The following is a 26,040-nucleotide window of genomic DNA, read 5'->3' on the forward strand; positions in this document are numbered from 1 at the left end:
GAGTTTGATATATAATACATGTAAACTGATTCCACTCTATTGTGTTCTCGTATATAAATGCCAGCTATGAATTGTGGCTTCTTGTGGCTTAAAATGTCACTTTAATATAATATAATGTAGGATTGAATGTTATAGTTATATTTTATACAGTATGATTTAGTGATATAGTATAAAGTAGCAGTATTCCAGGAATAGTAACATTTCACTTGGGTGGATTTCTGTTGTCCAACTTCTTTTTTGTTCATTCTCTCCCTGTGGACACACACACACACACACACACACACACACACACACACACATACACACTGAAGAGACAAGTCATATCTGGTGTCAGTCAGCTCCTCCCTCTCCACGCTGTCTCAACGTGTCCTGCAATAATTAACCAGCTGCTGTGAGTTCACCTCCTCTCACACACACACACACACACACACACACACACACACACACACACACACACACACACACACACACACACATATACTCACCACCGCACTCTGGACTGAACACAAACACACCTACACACAGACACACACACGAGGCACAAAACCTCAAACATGGAGTGAACCAACTTTATTTGTTAGAAGATCATGAGACCGGCTGGTCAGGTAGGACTAAATCTGATCCCTGATCGCTCTGTTTTTATTTCATTATGTTTGTTCAAGTGTGTTATTGAAGTGAAACTAAAAGCAAATGGAACGACAACATCCACCAGTTCAGTGGGTAAATGTTTGTATTCAATAACACAAGAAAGATATTTTCCTGATACCTTTTATTGAAGAATAACTGGGTCGTTTTCTATCATATAAGATTAGAATCTGTATCATTACTGCACTCACACAGTCATAACCTTAGCAGCATTGTTATATTTTCATAACTTGAATAATAAAACTATGTTTATTCCTCACAATTACAGTTACAGTAGCTCATGTGTTTTATTAAACTGAGGCAGAAAAACACAGGGACAGATTTACACGACCAGGTCAAATCTGTGCATGTCAGTGACAAGTGTCACATACTGAGCAGAAGGGAAGGAGTGGCGTTTGGTGAGAAATCAAAAAAAAAAGAAAGAAAAAAAAGAAAAGGGAAGTGATCATAATAATATAATAAAAAAAAAAGGTAAATTGAGTAACAGGGTGTGTCGTTGTGTACCTTGGCTGTTTCCCTCTGGCTAAGATTTTCTGGCTCACAGTTGACTTATAAAGCTTGAATATCACTGTGTATGTACAGTATTCATGTGTAAACCCCTGTGGTCTGTGCAGCTCCACCTTATACGGTCTTTACTTATCGTATAGTTTATATCTTGAGTTTACAATTTTTGTTTTGTTTATTTTACACACATAAACACAAGAAAATTAAGTGACATGAGTGAGGGCGCAGTAGAAACCTATAGGGGCTCATATACCCACAATAATATATATCATATACAAGTTTAAAATAATGGACAAAAATCCAAAATCGTGAGAACTTTTTTTAGGGAAGTAAACAATTAAAAAAAACAGGAATACACGCTGTAAATTAAAACATGCACCATTGTTTCTGAAGCAGTTATTAGTTCAATAATTGCTAAAATAATAGTGTGTATAACTAATGTATAACTAAGTGTATAACTAATGAAAAATAGTTATAATCCCTAACAAAGGGGCAGATGTGATTCATACACCATTACACCATCACTCATGTATATCAAAAAACAGTCAAATACCAAGGAAGGTGTTTCAATGAGACCTTTACTTTCTGGAAAAACATCGTAAACTGTCTCTGCAGTAGCAATATTTTGTAAAAGAGTACTTTAAAATGTAAACCACATTATAGTTCAGTATGTTAAGGAATGGATTTATCTAAAATGTAACCTTTAGGAATAGTTTTTGTATGTAAAAAAAACTTTCTTCAAAGAATCCCAATATTAAGTTGATATATTTCTCATTTCCTTCATAGAATATGAATAATATATGACCATTTGTTTATTTGAAACCATTGTGCGTGATTGCAATGTTTTTAATTTACTTCCCTGATGAGAGCGGTTAAATCCTGCTCATCCCCCATTTGTTATAATCTGTCTATATCTGTTTTTTTATTCATTTTTATCACCAGCTCAGCTGCTTCTCTCCTCTAATGTTTCCACTTGTTTCAGAAACAGTTGGCACCGCTGCAGGAAAACTTTTAACACCTCTCTCGGTTAAGTTAACTCTGACTTAAGACGACTGCAGCTGTGTTTATGAACCCTCACAGACTAAAACCTTGACTGTCTGTGTCAGGTCGACCGTTGATCAGTATACTTCTCTTTTACTCTATGGTTCTCCTTTGTTGTTGACTTTCTCGTGCGACAGTGATTTATAAATCACACACACGATGCATTTGCTCGCGGGGTCTGAAACAGCGACATGTTGAGTCTTGAAAAGCATGAAGTGAAGCGTTTGTGCTGCTTAGTGAAGTCTGACAGGATAGAAAGACATGCAATAAAAGCAACAAAATCTCTATTCATGCTGCTGCCAGAATACACACATGTAGAGCTCGTAGATCTACAGATGAGAAAGGCTGCACCTTGAGTTTATTCATGTATTTATTTAAATAATAATAATAATAATAATAATAATAATTAAATGTAAAAGGCATATTTATTTGGTTAATTTCTAGCCTTGTTAATAGACATCCATTATGTGTTGTGTCTAAATATATCACACATTTGTGAATATAATTATGTTTTTATCAAATTTGTAGGAGCCATGTCTCATTTATTATTTGAGATTTCACCCCCAACCACTAGGGGGTTGTATTTCATTTCATGTATTCTGCCTGTGACTGACAACGGCCCCCCAGTGTCCTATGCTAGATTGTACATTGTGTATATTATGGCCTATGTTGCTTTACCCTATAGGCCAGACTATATACCCTCTGGGCCAGAATATACCCTCTCAGCCAGACTATACTCTGTAGGCCAGACTATACCCCTCTGGGCCAGACTATACCGCTCTAGGCCACAATATTCCCCTCGAGGCCAGACTATACTCCTCTAGGCCAGAATATACCCTTTTAGGCCAGAATATACCCCTCTAGACAAGACTATATCTCTCTAGGCCAGAATATACCCCTCTAGACCAGATTATACCCTTCTAGGCCAGACTATACCCCTCTTGGCCAGAATATACCCTTCTAGGCCAGACTATATCCCTCTAGGCCAGAATATACCCCTCTAGACCAGATTATACCCCTCTCGGCCAGAATATACCCTTCTAGGCCAGACTATACCCCTCTCGGCCAGAATATACCCCACTAGGCTTCTCAAGGCCAGAATATACCTCTCAAGGCCAGAATATACCCCTCTAGGCCAGACTATACCCCTCTAGGTCATGAATATAGCCTTCTTGGCCAGAATATAGCCTTCTTGGCCAGAATATACCCTTCTAGGCCAGACTATACCCCTCTATGTCATAAATATATCCTTCTTGGCCAGAAGATACCCTTCTAGGCCAGGCTATACCCTCTTGGCAAGAATATACCCTTCTAGGCCAGACTTTATCCTTCTAGGCCAGAATATACCCCTCTCGTTAATTTGGGGGTTCATTTGGCCTATTACCAGATTATTTGAGATCACCTGTCATTCTACTCAGGTGTTGCAGACTGAAAGGTTTTCACAGTTTTCTACTGTGCTCGGCTTTTAAGTTTCGTTTGGATTTGTTTAATGGATACAGAAAAAAATTGCGGAAATAGATCACGAAAAAAAATTAAAATATACCTATGCCAGCAAACAATCAGCAGCCAGTAGCAGTAGTAAAGTTTTTAAACACTGTACCTGTTCATCAGACGTGCACGCACATATCAGACATTATGACTCGTGTTTTTGATGGTCACAGGCGCTGAGTCAGCATTTCACATGCAGTTGTGATTTTGTGAGAAAGACCAGAGCAGCAACGTTCAATTTCCCATAACTAATGTGGCATTTAGCTCAAAACAAAGCACACTGCGGATTTTCCCTTTAAATGTCGTTTTTTGGGGGGGGTTTCTTTGCCTGGTTTTGTCCATTTTGTTTAAGAGTGAGATGTCAATCACGACAGGGAGTGGTGAAGCTGCTGCTGCTGCAGAATACCTGAGATATTTCTGAGAGAGAGCTAAACAGGCTGAGACACAGAGGGAAGGTGAAAGAGGGAGTGAAAGAGAGGACACAGGACTGCTGCTGCTGCTGCTGATGTTGCTGCTGCTGCTGCTGCTGCTGCTGCTGCTGCTGCTGCTCGCACACTGATGTGTCATATGTACAATAATCCAGGAGGAGTTTTAAAGGAATTTTAAAGAGAAGGAGAGAGAGAAAAGCCACGTGGAAACTCCCACAATCTCTGCCTCAACAACAGACTGAAGAATAAACAAATGGCTGCGTCCACACACACACACACACACACACACTGTCATCACTGGTTACTGGGTGGAGTACTGTTATTAAATCTCTGGGAGGCAGGCACAAAAAAGAAAAAAAGAAAGTGAGAGAGAGAGAGAGCGAGAGAGAGAGAGAGAGAGAGAGAGAGAGAGAGAGAGAGAGAGAGAGAGAGAGAGAGAGAGAGAGAGAGAGAGAGAGAGGGATAAATATAACACAGAAACTTCAGAGAAAGAGAGAGAGACTGGAAAGAGATATTTAAAGCGCAGACAGAAGAAAGAGACGCAGACAAAGAGACAGAATCAGCCATTTAAGTCACCATGTTACTGAAGGTAGGGTTTCAATTCTGTTTCTTTTGGACAGCGTGCAGCGTGGTTCGTGTTTGACATAATCCTTAGCTCCTCTAATCTCAGGCTCCAATCTGCAGGTTTACTTTTATTTTTAATATAATTCAATCTGTTATCACTCTTTCTCTGCAGTAGCTGATGAAAACAGAGATGAACATAGCAGCTCTGCGCCCGGTGATCCGAGCAGGAGATGGAAGGACACTGTCCAGGTGAGTCACTTCATTTTCATGATCAGACGCAGACACAAGGACTCAGATAAGATGGCAGCTGCATAATTACAGGTGAAACTAGGAATATTTAATGTATTTATTCTAATTTATTCAAATTTTAAAAGATAAACCTTTGTTCTGAGGCGTTACTGGAGCTAGATGACTTCTATTAGTATTACCAGTTTATGCTCTAGTATTTGGAAATAACTGTTAATTCAAACTCTAATGACCTGGGAGACAATGAGCATTTAGTCTAGAAAACAGCAAAGGAAAAATAACTGTTCAGTAGCGGGTGAGCACTATGATCTTAAAATCATAACATTATATTTCATTATGATATCACAATTAAGATATCCTTGATGACATTTCACTGAATTTTCAAAGTAAAAGTGCTTCAATTATATACATATACGTCAGAATAACACAAAAATAACTATATTACTATCAAAACAGAGACTGTATTCCAACTGTTCTATTTACGGTACATCACTACCTCACTCATGTTTCAGAGAACTGCGGTTAGAGGGACACTGCGTAGTATTTATGGGTTTATATAACCCAAAATCCACTTTGTATACATATTATGTGCTCCTGCATTATCTAGTCGCTGTATAATAGTTTTTGTTTCATTATTGTAGTGTTTCAAAAAGTCATGTAAAATAACATGGTCACGGGCCGCTGTTGCATTGCCACGACGCCATGTTTCTACGGGAGCCTGTATAGACAAACGCGAGAGAACAAATCAAGCCTCGCTTTACTTGTAGCGGAAGTCCCGCCTCCACTCTCTCCGCTTCGTCTGCTACGGCCGCGGTAGCTCGCTCTCCCTTGCTTCACGAACCTCATCTGCTGACACGGAGAAAGACGATGAGGACAACATTTGACCGGCTGCGGATACCATAGCGCTCAGGGAAGGGAGGGGGTGAGCAGAGGAGCAGTTTGTTGTTGTAAATGTCAGCCTCTCCTCTAGATGTCACTATAAACTACTTACTTCACCTTTAATTTCTTAAGTTGTCTTTCATCTCATTTTGCCTCGGTAATTCTTTAAACCTCAGATTTGCTGTTGCCGTCTCACTTTACTAGCATAAGCTGCTATGCATCAGACGTGATGTCAAACCCATCACTCTGTGTCTCCACAGACACGAAAACAAAACACTGCTGTAGTGAGAAACACAGAGGGAGAAACCTTCATCAGAAATGTGTGAAACTCATTTGACAACGGTTCAAATGTAACGCACATTTGTTTCTATCTAAAAGTTACACAATACAGCTTTAAATGGTTGTTTGCCTTTTATGATTAGATTAAATTACATTAGATGAGTTACTTTACTGTCATTGTATATCCATTCAATTAGTGCAGACGTGTGCACGTGAGAGAGAAATAACTACGTTTGTGTGTTTGCTTTTAGAGCAGAGTTCCTCTCACTGCTCAACACCTACAACTGCTTCCTGAAGGACCAGATGCAGCTACACCTCAGTTTCTGTCAGGTAAAAACATGATTCATATTACTGTATCTCCTTGCCAGTCCAATCACTGTGTTTAGATATTTGTCATGACTTGGACCCCGAACGATCTGCTAACCCGTGCAGGTGCGTGTGCATGTGTCTCTGTAACAGGCAGCTGATGGAGAGGTGGTCGTGGAAGGATTCCTGAATATCTGCTGGGGCATACGGAGGCCGATCAGGCTGAAAATACAGGATGACAAACAGATGCTTCCCTTTGTCCCGCAGACTGTCCCTCTGATCTCACCTGACCTCACCAGTCCAGTCAGTCCACTCGGAAACAAGAGGTTAGGTGCACTTGTTTTCTTTATCAACACAGCTCAAACTGTATGGAAGATATGATTGCTTTGTTTATTTTTATTTTCTCACAGTAAATCATAAAACCATGTTTTAAATACATTCTGCACGATGCACAAACAGCCCTACTAAAAATAAGTCAAATATTCTTAAATTGATTTAAATTGTTTTTATAACAAATAAATTAGCTGATAAATAATCTGCAGCTACTTTCAGACAGTAATGTGTCTTAAAATAAGAAAAAAATGGACTGTAATATCTCAGTAAGTCAAAAATATATCATATTTCTTCTTAAAAAAATATGCTTGACAGGATTATTGTTTCTTTTTAGGCAAAAAATAAGATCAATTTCCCAGAAACATTTCTTGAAAATCTATTTTTTCAGTGCACCACAGTCACACCCGGTTCTGCTCACATTTCCTCAAATTAACATTAACTACGAAATACGTACTTTTTAAGTACACTTGTATACTTTTTAATGCTGGTCTGTTTTTTGTGTGTTTTTTGCTGTTGTCTGATGTGGCCCATCTGATTTAAAGTTGAGTGTGTTGTGTGCTCGGAGACGATTTTCTTCTTTCTGTCTTTCTAGTGTGAGAAATCCCAGTTAATCAGCAGATTCAGCACGCTGAATGTCACTCAAATGCCATTTCTTCCTCGTTCTCATGTGCAATTTGAACTTCAGCAGGTCGTCTTCACCACACGTCTAAAAGCACTCCCTTGCAGTCATGTGACTAATTGATTAGATCGTTGCAGTTGTGTGCTGTGATACTGAGAGTGAATCAGGACACACCACTTTCCCATTGTTCTACTTTGCCAAGGTATTACCAACACATTTGCCTTTTTTTCACAAAGATCATGGCAGCAGAGCTGATTGTGTGCAGATGCTTGGCAACGGACGTGAACTCGAGTCAACAATGGCTTTTGTGTTTCCTCTACATTAACTTCCATTTCACTTCCAAATATTATTATCATTTCTTTATGTCATAAAGCAACACAATAAGGGGTCCTGCCCCACGGTGACCTCTCTCCACTTGAGCAACAGTTTCTTCGTGTTTCTTTATCCTTTGTACCAAAAAAGTGAGCTCATAAAAGGCATGTTTTTTATCATTTAAATGTGAGACATTTGCACGTCTCCTCTCTGCCTCTGCAGGGGAATGACACGGTGGGGAGAATACGCCGACCTTCACCAGATAGACGAGATCTCTGAGACGGCACAGGAATCAGTCGTCACCTGTCCTCTGCCAGGTAGTCGTGTGTTTATTCGCCTTAATCTTATTTAATAAAGTCTTAGTTAATAACCAAATGAACACTCCAAAAGGCCCCGTCATTTACGAGACCACCACACTGCGTCCTGTGAGGCAAAAGAACGCCGAGCTGGAGGACGAGTCCAACCTGTTCCGCTGCATGAGCGACGCCTCGCTGGTCAAGAGGAGGAGAGGCAGAGGGAAGACGGCAGCGCAGAGAGAGCAGGAGCGACAGCATCGCTTCTCTATCAACGGACACTTCTACAACTACAAGGTAGAAGCTCCTCTGTTAATCTTCTTTTTTAACGAGTCTACATCAAACTCAACCCCCCTTTTGCTTTCCATACAATCAATAATGCCGCTTTTCCACTATTAACTGATTCTAATGATTCAGCTCATCGAAAACAACTGCTTTGCAGTCATCCATGTTGAGGAGGTACTGTAGTAACGGAAAACCAACTAAACCATGTAGAGGCGAGTCATGCAGGGACCATGTAGTGGAAAAGCAGCATAAATCATTATTATTAACTGTTACTCACAAAACTTTTTTTCTGCTCCAGACCTCGATCTTCACTCCATCCTTCGGTACTGCGACTAAAGTTCGTATCTCCAGCAGGATGAACACAATCCAGGTCATTGAAGAGCTACTACACAAATTCAAGGTCTGTTTCTTTTACGCATTCTTCAAATAAGACTGCATAATTTTCATCAAGCTACCAGTCAGTTAACATGTACTACAGAAGAGGATCATTGGGAAAACAGCCTGACTTCTGAGATTAAAGTCAGAATTCTGGCTTTTTTTATTTTCTATTTTTTTTAATCCACATATGGTCCTAATCTTCTTCTGTAATGTACTGTATATCCAGAGACAGTGGACATCCGGTTTGCTGCATGAGACCCACCTGGAAGTAAAAATATACAGAATAGCCACTAGGGGGCAACTCTTTGCCTCGTTTGCAAAAAGAAGAAGTCAATTGGAAAACAAGCTTATTTCCCTTAACCGTTTGTTGCCATAAAGAGGAAAATTGATGATAAGATGATGAAATCTAGTGTGATTACAGTTTTTCTCAATTGTTTACACACAAATACTGGTACTTGAGACACAATGACCACAACATGTAACTCATGCTCCATATAAAAACAATCCATCCATTATCTACCGCTTCATCCTCCACCGGAGGGTCGCGGGGTGACATAGGGTGATCGGTGGGGTCACACCCTGGACAGTTCGCCAGTCCATCACAGGGTCTATAAAAACAATATTCTAACATATTTTACACACTTATGTATGTACTGTCTGTAGTAAGTGTAACACTAAACAAAAAAATGCCTAAATCATTATGATCAATGGAGAAGAAGTGTTTTCCATTCATCATAGTGTTTTACATTGAGTACATCAGTTCAACTGGTTCTTATAAATGTCTGATCATATGATGGTTTGTGTGTCATTTGAAAACTAAATACCATTTTGAGAAGAAATAACATTGTTTTGAATGTAAAGTTTCATTTTGCAGGAGAATTGAGGGGTTTTGCCCATTGTGTGTGTGTTTTTGGATTTGTGTGTAGAGTTCAGGGAGCAGGAGGCATGCTTTCAGAAAATGTCTGTAAACAATCGAGAAAAACTGTAACAGATGGTTAGGGCTTCAGCGAAAACCTCATCGATAAATCTATCAAGTATTGACAATGATGATATTCTTAAACATCTTGTTTCCTTCACAAACCAGTGTTTTTGTTATATGGCGCAAAGAGACTGGACAATATTCAATTAAGCAGCTGAAAATTCAATCTAGTCAGTTTGAGTATTGAGAAAACATGTAAAACTTATCAAAATGATGATTCATTTAGTTATTGTTTGATTTAAAAAAAAAAATGCAACTAGTATCGTCCATTTGGAGTATCTGATTGCAAAAAAATGTCTATAAAATATGTAGTTATAGTAATTATTATAGTAATTATATATTGAACCTATCATTAAGGTTGACTTGCACTAATCCCTGGACTAATATAGAATGATGTGTTCACAGATAGAGAACGACCCACAGGAGTTTTCTCTCTACTGTGTTCACCAGAGTGGAGGTATGTGTTTGTTAATTATTGCATCTGTTCAATGAAACCCAGAGAATGTGATTGTGTGTGTGCGTGTGTGTGTTTGCTTGTGTCTTGTCTAGAAAAGAAGAAGCTTGGTAACAGAGATCAGCCTCTGTGGGAGCGAATACTGCAGGGACCGTCTGATGACATCATGAAGATCTTTCTGATGGACATGGACGAACGGGAAGTCAGCAACGACGTGAGTGTGGTCGTACGTCCTCGTGGCGCACAAAACAGTCCAAATACATTAGTTTATATATATACTGTACATGTATGTATATATATGTATATATATATATACATACATGTATGTATGTGTATACATATATGCTCAGATGCCACTTTATTAGGTAAACGTTAGAGCTATTATTTGGTAAATGAGCACTTAAAAACTTCAAGTAAGAACAGTCTGGTGTACTTTAAAGTTTCTGTCAGGTTTCTTTTTCACCATTCCTCCCTCTCTACCTCTCTCTCTGACTGTCAGGTAGCTCAGTATCTGAACCTGGAGCTTCCGATCCTGGAGCAGATTCTGCTGAAGCTCAGAGAGGAGGAGCACAGAGAGATCCAGAGGGTCGTAGATAAGTAAGCGTCTCATGCCACATAGAAGAAAGTCATTGTAGTAACATATTTGGGCCAGATGATGGAGCCAATGTGTTAAATTACCTGTTGTTTGTTTGTGTGTTCTCTTGTGTGTGTCAGGTATCACAAGCAGCACAGACTCCTGTCCCGTATGATGAGCTCCAAGGTGTTGCCTCATATTGAGACCAGCGTCTGACCTCTGATGCTCTGTCTCACACAGACACTTGACCACTCATTCACCCACCACAAAAAGAAAAAAAACACTTCAAAGGACAAATATTTATATTATTAATACACAAAATACATGATAGACTGTTTTTTTTTTTTTTTTTGTTCAATCTGACAAAGCAGGTCACTTGGGGTTTTTATTCACAAAATGATTTTTTTAAACTGTAAGATGTTGTAAATAACTGTAAATAAATGTTTGCTGAAAATTATCAGGTGGTCGTGTTTATTAACATTCTTCTGTTTTCCCTTTCTATGCACACAATATATAATAATGACTAAAAAACATAACATTCACTTGAAAAGAAAGAAATAGAAATGATTGCACTGGATAAGAATTGTATCCATAAACAACCCTCTCAGTTCATATTTGGTGTATCATTTTACAGACATATTTAGCAGAGGTGGAAAGTAACTAAATACATTTACTCAAGTTACTGTATTGAATACTTTTTTGGTGTATTTTGTAGTTTTTAAGTACAATTTAAAATCAGGATTTTGTATTTTACTTGAGTACGTATTGATTCAAGTATTTTACTTAGTTACTTTATGTGAATCCTACATATCCGATACTGAGTAAAAATAAAAATTCAGCACAATGAAGACCTAGAGGGGGGAAATATACACCAGAACCAGACGAATGATGATGTGATTAGCACCAGCACGACGTAATATCCTGTCTCGCCGGGCGCGTGAGCTCCAAAATAGTTTTGGAATTCCAACCCCTTGTCATATTTCTACTACCCTCACACCCCACGCAAAGTAACTAAGTAACTTTGACTTTACTTTTACTTTATTTCAAATGAACTACTTTTACTTCTACTTGAGTAATATTTCATCAATGTATTGGTACTATTTTAGTACTTTTTCCATCTCTGATATTTAGAATAAAATTTGTTTTTGTGCACTTTACAGGCAGCAGGTGATGTATGGAACAACAATGGAGCAATATTTATTATTACATGCACAACAATAAACAGTTTGCAGCTGATCAATGTATGGGATTCTGTTAGACAAATAAGATTGTTCCCAGTCTGGAAGCAATTAAAGGAGAAATAAAGAGCGGAAAGTCATTCAAACGTGAAGCTCTCTTTTCTCTGTGAGTGATTGTGTCAAAGAAAATGCCTACAAGTGGAAAAACACTGTTTAATGGTGTAGTGAGGAGTGAGCTGTTCTGTCCTGGACTCTCTTAAAAAACCTCATAGCAGTCCAGGAGACAGACCCACGTTACCCGGCACTGAGTCTAATTTTCCTCTAACATGATGAAGAATGAGGCGCCATGAGGATAAATGCTGAACTGGCTGTTTCCATGAGACACTGGCTGAGGGAGAACAAAACTGCTACATTTGTCCTCTCAGAAAATGGAAAGAGTGTGTGCCGCACTGGTCTTATCCCATTTCCTGTGCTTTAAAAGTATTTTATTGTTATTGCTGCAGAAAATAGCACATAAACCTCACTGAATCTACAAATACTGACTGTTAAAGTTTGACACATGTACTTTGACAACATGTGATTTGGGTTTTTATAATGTACCACAATGGGGAGCTGGTATCTTTCCCTTATTTTTATGGAAAACTGTATTATTTTTAACTAAAAATAAATAAATATATAAATATATAAGAAAACAAATAAGAATCTAAATGTATAACTATATATACACATAAAACATTTTTTTAATCATCACAATCATATTGTGAATTGCAGTTGTTTTGGACATTTGTGGGAAGTTTATTTTTAGTATATATAAATATATATATACGCATATATTTATGTATCCTTACGTTTCTTAAATTATACCTCACATATTACAGCAATTAAAAACGTAATTACAAAACTGGACGTTAAAAACATTGCCCATTAGAGACCATCTAGAGTCGTGTATGGGTGTATGTGTATTGAAAACTACACTTCCCATAATTCTTAGCGTGATGGATGGACAAGGCAGCGTTCTCTCTTCTCCAGAGACAAGTTGATGAGAGTTCGTTTCAATAAATAAAGTTAAGTTCACAGTGGAAAACGTATATGACCACTGTGTTCTGTAAGATAATGTGCTTCACTCGCACTCGGACACGACAAAAGTGGCGACGAGCACCGGCGGATTAGCTAACCGCGATTTTTTTGGGACTCTTCTGTGAAGCGGAAGAAGATGCTAGAACGCGACGTAAGCTAGCAAGAGCTAGCATAACAACAACATCGGGACTGATGGCGGCCTTCGGCGGCTTGTGCTTCGATGAAGGCACTGAAAGTTTCCACGCGTATGAGCAACGTTTCACACAGTTTGTTGAAGCCTGTGAGATTCCGCAAGGCAAACGAGGGGCTGTTTTCCTAACCGTGGTAGGTGCTAAGACGGTAGCGTTATTGGTTGACTTGCTAGCACCGAGAAGTCCGTCTGAATGCTCGCTTGGTGACATTCTGAACGCGCTGAGAAACTTTAATGTTCCGAAGAAAAATGCGCTACGAGAACGTTACACGTTTCGTGCACGAAAGCAACAACGCGGAGAGTCACTATTGGAATATGTTGACGCTCTGAAGAGACTGGCAGCGACTTGTGACTTCGGCGAACAGATAGAAGAACATCTCAGGGATCAGCTGGTTTATGGAATCCGTAGTGAGGAGCTACGAACTAAGCTGTTCGTCGCCGCTGCATGTGGAGAACAACTGAAATGGGACAAAGTCGTGGACATTGTGAATAACTTTGAGTCCAGCACTCGCAGCCTGGCAAAGACGCGGCCAACTTCTTCAGATGGTGATAGCAGCTCCAAAGGGAACCTGGACAGGAAACGAAAGCCAGGTGTCAGCGGAGAGAATGTGTGCTCCAGGTGCCAGACAGAGGGACATTCAGCTGATGAGTGCGAACACGAAGAGTCCCAGTGCCACAAGAAACAACAGGTAGAGCGAGCATGTGGGAATACATCGACCGAACACGCTGTCAGCAACCACGGCGGCGGAGCAAGCGGACAACCCACAGCCGAGAAGGTGTCCACAAGCCCGGGGAGCACAGTTTTCACCGGCCCCAGGTTCAGGCGGATACACGTTGTCATACCACGGAGCACAGCGCTTCAACTGTCGCGGGAACAGAAGTTTAAAACCGAAGCCGATTCGAATGTGAGTACAGCGCTGAGTGTGCAGTTAATGTTACTGCTAATGTTAAAACTAAACTAAGCCAATTTTTTCCGTCATTTTAGTTAAAAATTAGTCCACTAGACGCATTTGCACCTCGAGGTGGGAATCGCATTGTACCAGTACGAGATACATGGTCCACGATACCAGTAATATCGCCATACGATTCTGTGATGATCAATATATCGCAAGACAATCGGATAGCAACATATCACAATATCTGTACAGCTGAAGAAAACGAAACATGTTTTAAGTGCAGTATTTATTCACAACATGTTAATAGTCTATGTATTGAACAGAAATGGAGTAACATAGCTTTCTCCACCGTTATCATGACCTTAACTTTTATCATGAGTATTATATCCATATACATTATTTTGTACCTTTTTTATAAACTGTGAACATCTAATCATTTAGTAAAGACGTCACTACAATGTATTTTTGGCACAGTACTAGACCTATACCTTGTGTCTGCGACGTGATCTCAGTTATCGGTTTGACTAAATTGGCTTTCTCTGCTTCAAGACACACGTCACAATTCAACGAGATAAATCCTTGCCAACGCTGAAGAGATGCACAGAGTGTTGCGACCTCTACCACTGCCCCTTCTGTCTTCCGTCATTTTTTCAACCCGCGCAGTTGAACAAAGTCAGGATCCACCTCGTGAATCATTTCACACGGGCAATTCTCCACGAAGGTAATATTTGCCAAGTCCCAGATTCGTTTGTTGTCACCAGAGACATGATTCAGTATATTCGTAATGTACATTTTTAAATTAAATGACCGTAAATCAAGAATACTCACATTTTTTTGTCTTTTAGGATATAACATTCACAGGTGTGGCTTGGATTGCAGACCACAGTTGCATTACCACTGCCTATACTGCAATTTAATGCCTTTCCGAAAAGTGGACTTTGTCAAGCACCTCTCCGTCTGCAAGAAGAAACGCTCTACCAGAAAAACAACCTCATCTACTCCAGCTCTGACAACCCCCGTCAGTCTACCTCAAGATCCAGAAGGCTTCCCCATTCCAGCCCCAGCTACCCCACAACTGAAAAAGGGCCATGTGAAGCCAGTACAACACAAACATTGCCCCATTTGTAAACTTCTCGTGAACAAGAAAAATTTGAAGAAGCACATAGAAAGGAGACACACGAGTAAGCACGAGGACATGACGGCTGCCTTCCATCTACAGAGTGAATGCTTGGATCCAGAAATCTATACTGTTGACAAATCTTTTTTCAACACTAGCATTCAGGTTCAAAAGAAAGTATGCGGGGAACGTCAACATGTGTCCTGTGAATCAAGTCCGTGCCAGGTTGAAATGGAGTTGGTGTGAACGAGCGGGTTAAACGCCTATCAGTGCAGACATCTGGAGTCTGTAGCATGCTGTGAAAACTAATGCAAGGAAAACCAAAAGAACTGAGACTTGACTGAAGTGCACTTCATCTCTTTGTGTTGTATTTCCAGTTGTGGGCCTAACTGTAATTTATTTGTGCATGTTTACGACATGATGCTACTTGTGCACAGACCTGTGTGTGGCTTTCAGTTCTGTATTGGTGAAATGGTATGCTTGATTTTAATATTAAGAATTGAGGCTGAAAAGGTCTTCCTCTCTGGTCCCAGCATTCATTACACAATCGGACTAAAATTGAGCTAGTCTTAGTCGGACTAACATACCTGGGTAATGCGATTCATAGTCTGATTACTCCTGCATGTGCACGCTTAGTCAGATTGGAGTCGGACTTGGCGTTCTGCTCATGCACCAAAATTTCCTCCCCTGTCCTTCGACGGAGTCTTTTCGGACAGCACAGCAACGAGCTGTCTCATCGTCCGTCTCACCTTTCAAACGTTTGTTTATCCGTGACATTAAATGTCCAAAGGAGATCGATTCAACAACAGCAACACTGCAAATGTGTGGATATACTTATATATAAATGTCATTGATAATTTGTAGCATTAAAAACCACACACTTACCTTTTCTTCCCAAGTGTTTCTACGAGCTCCGCCTTCCGTCACATAAAGTAAATGTAGACACGTGAAACCTTTGGGTGGAGGATTAAAAACATGTTGACATGTTTGGTTTGTGCGTGTCCACAGAGGATGAACTGTGCCAACATGTCAGTCACATGATGTCACCTCAAGAGTTCAGCTCAAGTTCAGCAGGGCTTATTCATAAATTAACCACATACGCACACATGTATTCTCTGCTTTAAAAACACATGCACGTATACCTTTACTTTATGCATTTTAGGTTATTTATCCTGAATATCCTCGGCCTCGTCTGTGCCCTGAACCATTTGCGGGTGTTTCCTCTTGGAGCTTTAACCGTAATGTAAATGTTTGTTTTTAAGGGTCAACTCCTTGTCTTCTTTTAAGACTTTTAAATCTGTCCACAACAGAGGTTCCTCCCCTTTTGTGTGTGTATAAAATCAAGACCACAGCCTCTGTGGTCACTGGTCAAGAAGAAAATCGTCCTTGGTTACTTCACGTACACGTGAGAAAGATGGACCTCAGTCTCTTCTCTGCTGTCTTCACCGTCCTGCTGGGGTTTTCAGCACAAAGCGACTCACTGGTGAGATATTGATTGTTCTGTATTCTGCAACATTCATGTTTCTGTTTTATTTGTTGTTGAGGTTTGAATTCAATTACTGGAGAATGTTGAAAATAATTGTAACAACTTATTATCGGTTTTAGACCCGAACATTTGAAATCGCAGAACAATAGTCGCCAAAACAAAAAATACAGTAGAGAATATAAGTATATTTGTAAAACAGATAATAAAACAATAATCTCAATTGGTTAAGGACCAACTTTATATAAAACAGCTGACATAAATTTAAAGAAATCTAATACAAAGCAATTTGGGGAAAAAGGTAACCCATCACTTAGTCAGGAAGTGAAATGAATAAACGAAGCTGCGTCTGCTGAGAGAAAGAAATATGCATAATGTTGCTGCTTCTCTGTGTCACAGAATCACTTTCCATATGTTGAAACACTGCAGACAGGGTTCATTTATTTGAAGCAGACATTGTCTTACCTCACACTCATTGCACTTCTTTAGATTTGAAATAGTATTTCAAATTAAGTCAAGGAGGTTAAGTAACTTTCTTTGCATTCATTCGATTCCCAATTAATATACAAGAGTAAGAGTTGCTATATATTGTTAATATGGACTTAAAAACAACCCTGAATTGTGAAATTATATACATTAAAATGTGATTAATCATGATTGCATAGTGTAGTAATGTAGTAAGCATAGTCATTTTTAAATTTGTTATTAGTGCTATTAGTACATATTATAATCACATACAAAAGAAATGTCTTTCTTTGGACACCAGCGTATAAAAAACACGTGCAAATGTAAGTAATTGTGAATTAAGCAAAATGTCTTTTCTTTTTCCCTTGGACAACTAACAAATGCAGTGTTCAATAAGTGTTTTTTGTGTTATTATTAACAAGTTTGCATAAATAATAAAGAAAAAACATACATTAAAGCACGAACAACTTGTTTCACCTATCAAGTTTTTAAGGATGTCAACTTGTGCTCTTTATGTCCACTTATGCCTCTGCAGGTGCGACCTCATGATGAAGGTAACTCTTCTCAGCACAAATATTTAACATGCATATCTGCACTGTTTCATAACATCATTTATCTTATTTTAAGGTGTAGAACCGGATCCATCTCACAGTTTGGACATAACTTCAAGAATCCTGGAAGCAAATAGACGTAAGTTTGGTTTATTCAGCAAAAAAATGTCCTCATCTGCTCAGATTATACACGTCCATCCACACATCCATGTTCCAGGTCCAGGTGTCAGTCAGATTCTGGTGGAAGGCGATATCGCAGTTTCCAAGAAGAGGAATGCCATGAAATGCTGGGGCGGCTACTGCACATGGAAGAAATCCTACAACGGACTTGTTGAAGTGCCATATACCATCAGTGATTATTACTGTAAGAGCCAAGGCATGATGACACACCAACACATATCCTGAAAATGTCACATTTGAGCTCACCTGGATCAGGTTTTCTGACAAGTCGTCTTCTTTTCATTCCAGACGACAGTGAAAAAGCCTCACTGATGAAAGCCATGGAAACTTTCCACCAGAAGACCTGTGTTCGCTTCGTTCCCCATCGAGGCCAGGCCGACTACCTGAGCATCGAGAGTGAACTCGGGTGAGTGTATGGAGGTTATGTTGGTTTGTAAACAGCAGAACAGCCAGGATTCACACCTGTGTCTCACCCCAACACACACACACTGCAGGTGCTGGTCCTCTGTTGGCAGAGACGGGGGACAGCAGGTGGTGTCTCTGTCCGTTTATGGTTGTCTCGAACACGGCACCATTCAGCACGAGCTGCTGCACGCGCTTGGCTTCCACCACGAGCACACGAGGAGCGACAGGGACCGGTACGTCAGGATTAACTGGGAGAATGTCCAAACAAGTGAGTCCAATGTCTCTGAGCTGAAACTCTTATTTTACTAATATTTATCTTTTGGAAAAAAATGTTATGGTGCCATATGTAAGAATGTGGCCAAAAACGGTTACTACGTTCAAATTCAAAATACCGCGGCCTTTTGGGTTTCGTTTTTTTGACGTAACTGGCAACCCGTGGTTGCTCGGCAGCTGAGACTCTACTGACTGCAATGATTGGTAGACGGCAGTAGGTGGCGCCACATGCCAAAACGTGATTTCAAAACATGAACATGATTTGCAAAATATTGTTTTTAATACTGTACTTTTGTTGTTGGTGAGTTCAGTTTGTTATATGAACATTATTCCTGAGTCTCTGTGACATATTAGGAGGGTTTTATGGCCAGTTGCTTTAGATGTATTACACAATGCACCTTTAAATTACATATATTGTTTTAATTCAACAGTGAATAAATTTGACTTTCACAAAATGGATACCAACAACTTGAACACGCCGTACGACTACACCTCTGTGATGCACTATGGAAGGTAACAAAAACATTGACAGACAAAAAAAAAGCAGTCCATTTGTGTGTAATTTAACTTTGTTTTTTTTTGTCATTATTATTATTTCCAGGACTGTTTTCTCATCAGGATTTGGAGACACCATTACCCCCATCCCAGATTCCTCTGTGTCAGTTGGACAAAGCAAAGAAATGTCTTACATGGATATTCTCAGGGTCAATCGGTTATATAGATGCAGCAATTAAATGCAGTATTCATTATAGGGTTTAGTATATATAATCCACCATTTTGTCTAAAATAAAGACTCTTTGTCTGAAATATGTTAAAATAAATAAATGAACTTCAAGATTTACATTTGAAAACATGTGATAATTATTTGGCCATTTGTGATTTTTTTGTGAGTGAAAAGAAAGATGTAAACCAACAACCGTGACAAAAATCACATTATTTGATGTCTTTTATTGCATTTTTTTTTCCAGCACACATTGTCTTTTTTTCTAAAATAAAAAAGTCAATTAAAATATTAAGTGCTACAGTATATATATATATATATCAAGAAAAGCTTGCAATATATAAGATATAAAATAACAAAAAATGCCAAAGGAAGGTTTCATCAGAATGTTCAACTCAAAATCAACATCTTTTCCAAGCAAACTTTATTGAGAGCATAATTGGTTTGATACTTTCCATCATTTAAACTGAGCTGCCAAAAAAAATCCTGCATTAATAAAAAAAAAAAGAATCTGCACTGAAACAAATAAAACATTTGAGAAGCTTAAAAAGTCAATGGTATTGCTATTTATTCGACCCGGGGTGCAATCTTGTTGCACTTGCGCCCCTCCAGCTCATGTCTGCCCTTGCGTGGGTTGAACGCCACGTTGAAGCGGCACCTCAATTGCTGGGGGCAAAAAAAGAAAAGCGAGTTAGTAATGGAAAATCGCACTAATGAAAACCAAGTGCATTAGACAGAGCTTTACACTACAATATCTATTGAAAACAATAGCAAACATACACAGAGAAAGGCAGCTTTACCTTTTTATTGAGAGCACAGCTGTTCAGTTCGTGATTTTCAGACTTGAGACATTTGGTTTTCCCCAGGATTGCATCAATCTTAAAGTTGATCATGTTGGTCACCTAAGAATAAGACAAAAAAATTGACATATATGAAGCTATGATGCGACAAAAGTGTAGAAATTAGCCCAGGGTGTAAAAATTAGTGACATCTACTGGTGAGCCTGCAGATTGCATCAGATGGAGAACTCTCGGGACTAAATATTGAGATTTTAAGACATTCCCTTTGCTAAATGTTGGAGATTAATGCATGTTTTGCAGGGATTTTTAAGTCTTTTTTACTTTAATATCATCACCCTGTTCAAATAATCGCTTAACTCAATAAGCCCCTAAACATTTTTCAAGTTTTTCAGGAAACGCAAAAAACTTGACATAGGCTAGGGGTAAAATCACATGATCTGATCAACTGAGGATGTAGGCGATTTTACCATAGGTGGCCGGCGTCATGAGGAGATGATTTAGGCAAAAAAAAAACAATTTTGACAAAAAATTACTCAGGCGATTATTTTAACAGTGTGACGATATATATTTAGGGCGTTGTTCGGTTTGATTCTTGTGTCGGACGTTGAGCTCATGACTCTTCCAGTCACGACACTCTCTGACCGATCAGAGGCCGGCAGTCTGTCGACGTCACATTGTAGTTTTTCGGCTTAGCTAGCTTGGAACCTGACCAGAGCACCAGGTACCAGGTGCTATCAACAAATGGAAAAGCAAAAACGCGAGTAGAGCCGAGCAGCCTCTGTAAAGCCTTAAGTACATATAAAAGTCTTATTTTAAAGCAAATATTCACTTGTACAATCATATTTCTGCAAATTAACCCTCTTAAATGTTACCTTTAAAATATAAAATAGCCGTGGAATAAATGGTGACTGACTGGATCTCACCTGAGATTGGGCTTCGTTAATGGACACCAGTTTGAACATGCGTTTGTTTTTGGAGTTCGTGTTGAACATCTTGACCGCGTGCTGAGCTGCATCCTGGACCTCAGCTGAGTCTGCACTCCTCACAGACCAGCCGCCCAGCACAGGCACGTTCCCTAGAAACACACATTAGAAACACACACAAATTATTATCCATACTGTAACATGGCAGATCTGAGGCCTACACACATACAAATGTCTGAAGTTCCACTATCATCATGCACACACTCGGCACTCAGAGTGTTATGATTCTGTGTTTTCCCTCTGGGGTTATTATGCTCCCTCATCCTGAAAATGTGCTTTTGTTTCTCCACAGTGCATCAGTCAAACACTTGGAAGCTGCGACTGCAACAGTCAAACACTGCCAAACCGCGGTCGCCTCCCTGCTAAACCTAAGCCTCGATCATCATCATAGGCCACAGACAGACATGAAGCAGATTTTTCTCACAGAAATGAAAAGCAACGTTTAGAGAAGATAACGTTTCCAGATCAATAGAGATCACATGTCCACAAAAAAGCCCTTGGAACAAGAGGAGCCTAATTGGTAACTGAAGGGTTACCTACGGTGGCCCTGAGGTGCAAAACACAAACGCAAAACACAAACACAAATCGCAAAACACAACGCAAATCAAAAACACAAACACAAATCAAAAACACAAACACAAATCAAAAACACAACGCAAATCAAAAAAACACAAACGCAAATCAAAAACACAAACGCAAATCAAAAACACAAACACAAATCAAAAACACAAACACAAATCAAAAACACAACGCAAATCAAAAACACAAACGCAAATCAAAAACACAAACACAAATCAAAAACACAAACGCAAATCACAAAACACAACACAAATCACAACGCAAATCTAAAACGCTTTTGTGTTTGCGTTGTGTGATTTGCGTTTCCGTTTTGAGTTAATGTTTTCATGTTTTGTGATTTATGTTTTTTGATTTGAGTTTGTGTTTTTGATATGCATTTGTTTTTTGCGTTTGTGTTTTGCACCTCAGGGTCACCGTAGTTACCAGTTCAAATCCCGGGTGCAAAAAACAACTAATTCTAATTAAACTTTGTACAGAAATTCCCGTTCCCATGGTCGTTAATTATGAATAATACCAAGGCTACATTTTGTAAGTCAACATATAAATCATAGAAGCCACAGTCTGCTGCTGCACTCGTGCACTGAGTTGCAGCGACCGCAGAGTTGCTCCGCTCGGCAAAAGTCATTCACAAACAGACGCCGTGATGTTGGACGAAAATGTGGTGAATGAGCACTGAATGGAACTGATTAATCATGTTTGTTTCTTTCCAAAAACCCTCCAAGAAAAAAAAAAAACAGATTCCACTCTCCCAGTGACACCAAGTCTCTCTCTCTCTCTCTCTCTCTCTCTCTCTCTCTCTCTCTTTCTTTCTTTGACTTCTGACTATGACGGAATTTCTGACTCACTTGAACCAACTAGACTTACAATCACTGTCTGCACACACATGACTGCAGGCACACCCTGTCACTGTCAGTGTATTAGTGGAGTTTTAACAGGTTGTTCTACTTATGTAAGACGTGATGATGATTGCATGTTGCGTGTTTGCTTTCTCTGGAATATACAGAAATATACAGAAAACTGCTGACTGAAATAAGTGGATGTTCCTCTCATTTGTTTTATACTTTATTTCTGCGTTATTTCTGCACAAAGGTGCTTCTTCTCTTGAGTTAAAGATTCGTTCTGATTGTTCTTCATGATCCTCGTGCAGAATTTACATTTGAAGGCGCATTTCTACAGCGTAGTATCAGGACCCTTTAGTCAAGGAACTTAAGGTTAATGCAGGGGAAAGTTCAGGTGAGGTTAATAAGCAAATTAGTAATTAGATTACGTGGGAACGACCTGAGGCCACAACAAGCTGTTTCCGGTGGTAACAGCCTATACAACAACAGTGACGTCACCACACAGTAGCCTATATGTTCAAATGTTCTTTTTCCATTAAAAAAATAACCCTCAGCTGATTCCTTAAAGTCTAAATTAAGGGGAAATCTTCTGAAAAAGAAGTCCTAATTTACACTTTTTGTTGACACCTGGCCAATAAGTCATGACATGACACTATTGAAGTGTGATTACATCATTTAAAAGTTAGTAAATGTGGGAATTTTAAGGCTAAACATTTCCTGTTATCGTGAACTGTTTAAACAGTATTGCACGTAGTTATTTTTATCGTGTCACTTTTATCAGAACACACAGTCTGTTCTCCCTCTGTTTTTATTTCCGATAACGCTCCTTTATCTTGCTTTCGCCCTAAAAACTTCCCGTGTCCATACAAGGACATTTTCTTTTCTTCCTTTTTCTACTTCTTTACCTTATCTCTACTTACTTGTTGTGATGACTTCCTCCACAGGCTGCTCTCCCATGCACAGCTGGACAGCTGACAGACATATCAGCACGGACAGAGGCAGATGCATCTTTCAACTTGTGGTCCTTTAAGGCTGGTGCATTAACAGATAAACAGGAAAGTGAGCGAAACACTTGCCAATCAACATGCACAAGATGTCCAGAGAAATAAAACAGAAAAAAAATGTACTGAAAAAGGTGCTAATTAAAACACATCAACACCAACACAAATGAACACCTTACGAATCCACTCAAGAGAATATAATTTTTTTCTTTACCTTTCAGGTGTTTCAAAGTGTAAATCCGACTTCACCTCGTGAACGCTGCAGTGTTTGACTGAGGAATAAAGTGAGTGAGGGAGAGACACATAGACACAGTGAGGGAGGGAGGGAGGGAGGGAGGGAGGGACAGTTAGTGCACAGCATTCATCCATTGGTATGTTTAACAAGCCAGTGACGACCACACCCACCACTGACTGGCAGTGACGCCATGTAGGGATTTAACACACATAAGCTGCTTTGGTGTGTGTGGTGGTCCTGTGCTCTTTGTGTGTTTGCAGCCATGTGTGTTGTGTGACATGAGTGCGGCCCCTGCTAATTGTGATAAATCTATGCGTGTGTCTGTGTGTATGTGTGTGTGTTTACATCACTTTACTTTACACAAAGACACTTCTGTGGTGACCGTGACCCAACCGCAAGCCTGGTGACATCTGCTGTGAGTGAGTCACAGAGCAAACTACTACAGCAGCAGCAACATGTCGAACATACACACAGTTACTTAGACAAAAAAAAAAAAACATCCTGTCCTCAGTGTTTGTTTGTAACTGTGTGATTGATTGTGTGAGCAGGGGGTCGCTAACTTCCAGGGGCCCCTGAGCGTTTGGTCTGGTCAGGAGGGAGCCGAGCAAGTGGAAAAAGGTCCAATGTTTGTGATGATTTTGCACAGAATTTCAAAATAAAAGCATTTTTTTGTTGATATGGAGCAGCATATAAGGGGCCACACAGCTGCTGTAGTGGTAAGCTCGGTGTGTGGGGTTTAATACTTATACTTTAGTACTTAATTGACCGTACTTGTGAAAGTGAATGGTTGTGGTCTCACACTCACGCCTACAATTTAGAGCAGGGGTTCTCAAAGTTTTGATACCTGAGGGCCAATTTAGGAACCCAACATTGGACTGAGGGCCCCCAAAGGAAAAAAAGGAAAAAAAAACAGAAAGAAATCCCATTTGTAATAATTTTAACGACCAGATTGCAGTTCTACAGTTTAACGTTAATATAATGTAATTTAAGCATTAATATAATAAAGCTTTATAATTTACTGGGTAATTACCCAGTATTTTGGCCATTGTTCTTACCTTCTAATTACAGGTTAATACCAAGTAACACATAATATTTATATATAACCAAGTAATATTTCTGTTACCATATATTTACTGGGTATATAGCTATATTGGGGGCTGTAGCTACCTGCTTATTACCAGCTTATAACCCAATAATACACTAAAATTCACCATATAGAAACCAGGTAAATACCCAGTATTTTTGTTTACACTTATTGGTCTGTGTCCAGTAATGTCCAATAAATATTTAACAAGCTTAGTACCGAGAACCAATGATTTAGAGTGTCCAACTTGTGTACTTGTGTGTTTGACACCTCTGGATTAAATTGTTCATGCAGCAGCAGTGCAAATGTCAGTTTATCTGTGTGTAAAATGAATGAACTGCCAAAACAGTGTGAACCCAAAGTGGTGACGCGGTCGTGATGTCACTGATAAGGATCTGAAAATCCATGTGAAATGTCCCTTGTCTGTGTAAAGATGACGTGATGGACCACACTGTGCATTACATAACAGTACAGAGCTGAATCACGTTCAGTCCATCCAAATGACATGACACTTATGTTCACAGAATTGTTAGGTCAATTATGTTTCTATATTTTATTTATCTCTGATGTACAGCACTGTGATTCGGCTGTTATTGTTAAGTGCTTTATAAATAAAGTTGGATTAGACTGGCTTGGGTCCACTTGGGTCAGACCTCAAACTGGCGACCTTTAACTCTTCAGGAAAATGTTTACTTTACATTGTACACCAAGTCAAAAATAGGCTTATTTTCCACTAAGCCCTCCATGGTTCTCAAACTGTGGTACATGTACCACCAGTGGTACACAACCTTCCTCTTGTTGTACTTGGAGTAAAATCAGAAATACTGTTCTACTGTAGTACCAGGGTATGTGATCCGAGTGGAGCTATAAAAAAGTTTGAGAACCACTGCCATTGACTATCCAACCTGAGGTATCTTTTGTAACCAGCTGTTGCCCCCTGGTGGCCAGTCAATATAGTGTTACTTGCAGGTTGGCTTCAAGGAGGAAAACAGATCACAATGTCCATTTAAAAAAAAAAAAAAAAAAAAGATAAAATGTATAAAATACACACGTAAAACTCCTCTTAAAGATTATTCTGAATGACCCGAGGCACATACAAACTACTATATATGTATATCTATATACATGCATATGCATCATATTATGTATTACGATACTTATTATTTTCGTCCAATATAGCAGACATTTTTAAGATTTATGTATGTACTGTTATGTATATTGAAAATGCAGTTAATCTGTTCACATTTTCTTCCCCAAAAAAACAGTAAGGAGTCAAAATGGCCAGCAGAGGGCGGCAACAGAACATCACACAGAGCAACAGGTGGGCGAACTTTCATCTTAAAATTGAAATCAGAGGGAACACAAATAATATTAAA

At 39.3% G+C, this 26,040-nt stretch overlaps 3 protein-coding genes across 3 annotated transcripts; 2 read left to right on the forward strand and 1 right to left on the reverse strand.

The window, feature by feature from the left end:
• Window positions 1-489: 489 nt before the first annotated feature.
• rassf6 (Ras association domain family member 6) lies at window positions 490-10,981 on the forward strand. Its single transcript, XM_083902260.1, has 11 exons — window positions 490-605; window positions 4,843-4,919; window positions 6,326-6,404; window positions 6,534-6,706; window positions 7,867-7,961; window positions 8,035-8,234; window positions 8,521-8,622; window positions 9,985-10,036; window positions 10,129-10,247; window positions 10,533-10,630; window positions 10,748-10,981. The coding sequence occupies exons 2-11, from the start codon at window positions 4,849-4,851 to the stop codon at window positions 10,821-10,823; spliced, it is 1,065 nt and encodes a 354-aa protein (XP_083758386.1). The 5' UTR covers window positions 490-605; window positions 4,843-4,848; the 3' UTR covers window positions 10,824-10,981.
• Window positions 10,982-13,054: 2,073 nt separating this feature from the next.
• On the forward strand, window positions 13,055-19,156 carry LOC310937964 (uncharacterized protein; the record flags this gene model as incomplete). The annotated part of the gene is made up of 9 exons (XM_083902354.1): window positions 13,055-13,957; window positions 14,498-14,669; window positions 14,794-15,047; window positions 17,549-17,567; window positions 17,782-17,928; window positions 18,033-18,150; window positions 18,239-18,417; window positions 18,854-18,935; window positions 19,024-19,156. 9 exons carry the CDS (start codon window positions 13,055-13,057, stop codon window positions 19,154-19,156), a joined length of 2,007 nt encoding a protein of 668 aa, XP_083758480.1.
• A 554-nt stretch (window positions 19,157-19,710) lies between these two features.
• Window positions 19,711-23,610, reverse strand: LOC310937965 (cystatin; the record flags this gene model as incomplete). The annotated part of the gene is made up of 5 exons (XM_083902355.1): window positions 23,560-23,610; window positions 23,265-23,376; window positions 20,867-21,018; window positions 19,944-20,045; window positions 19,711-19,809 (listed from the first exon to the last, which is right to left on the reverse strand). Exons 2-5 carry the CDS (start codon window positions 23,350-23,352, stop codon window positions 19,711-19,713), a joined length of 441 nt encoding a protein of 146 aa, XP_083758481.1. The 5' UTR covers window positions 23,353-23,376; window positions 23,560-23,610.
• Between the last annotated feature and the right edge of the window lie 2,430 nt (window positions 23,611-26,040).

Source organism: Microchirus variegatus (genome assembly GCF_963457635.1).
Source record: "Microchirus variegatus genome assembly, chromosome: 16".
Classification (NCBI taxonomy): Eukaryota; Metazoa; Chordata; class Actinopteri; order Pleuronectiformes; family Soleidae; genus Microchirus; species Microchirus variegatus.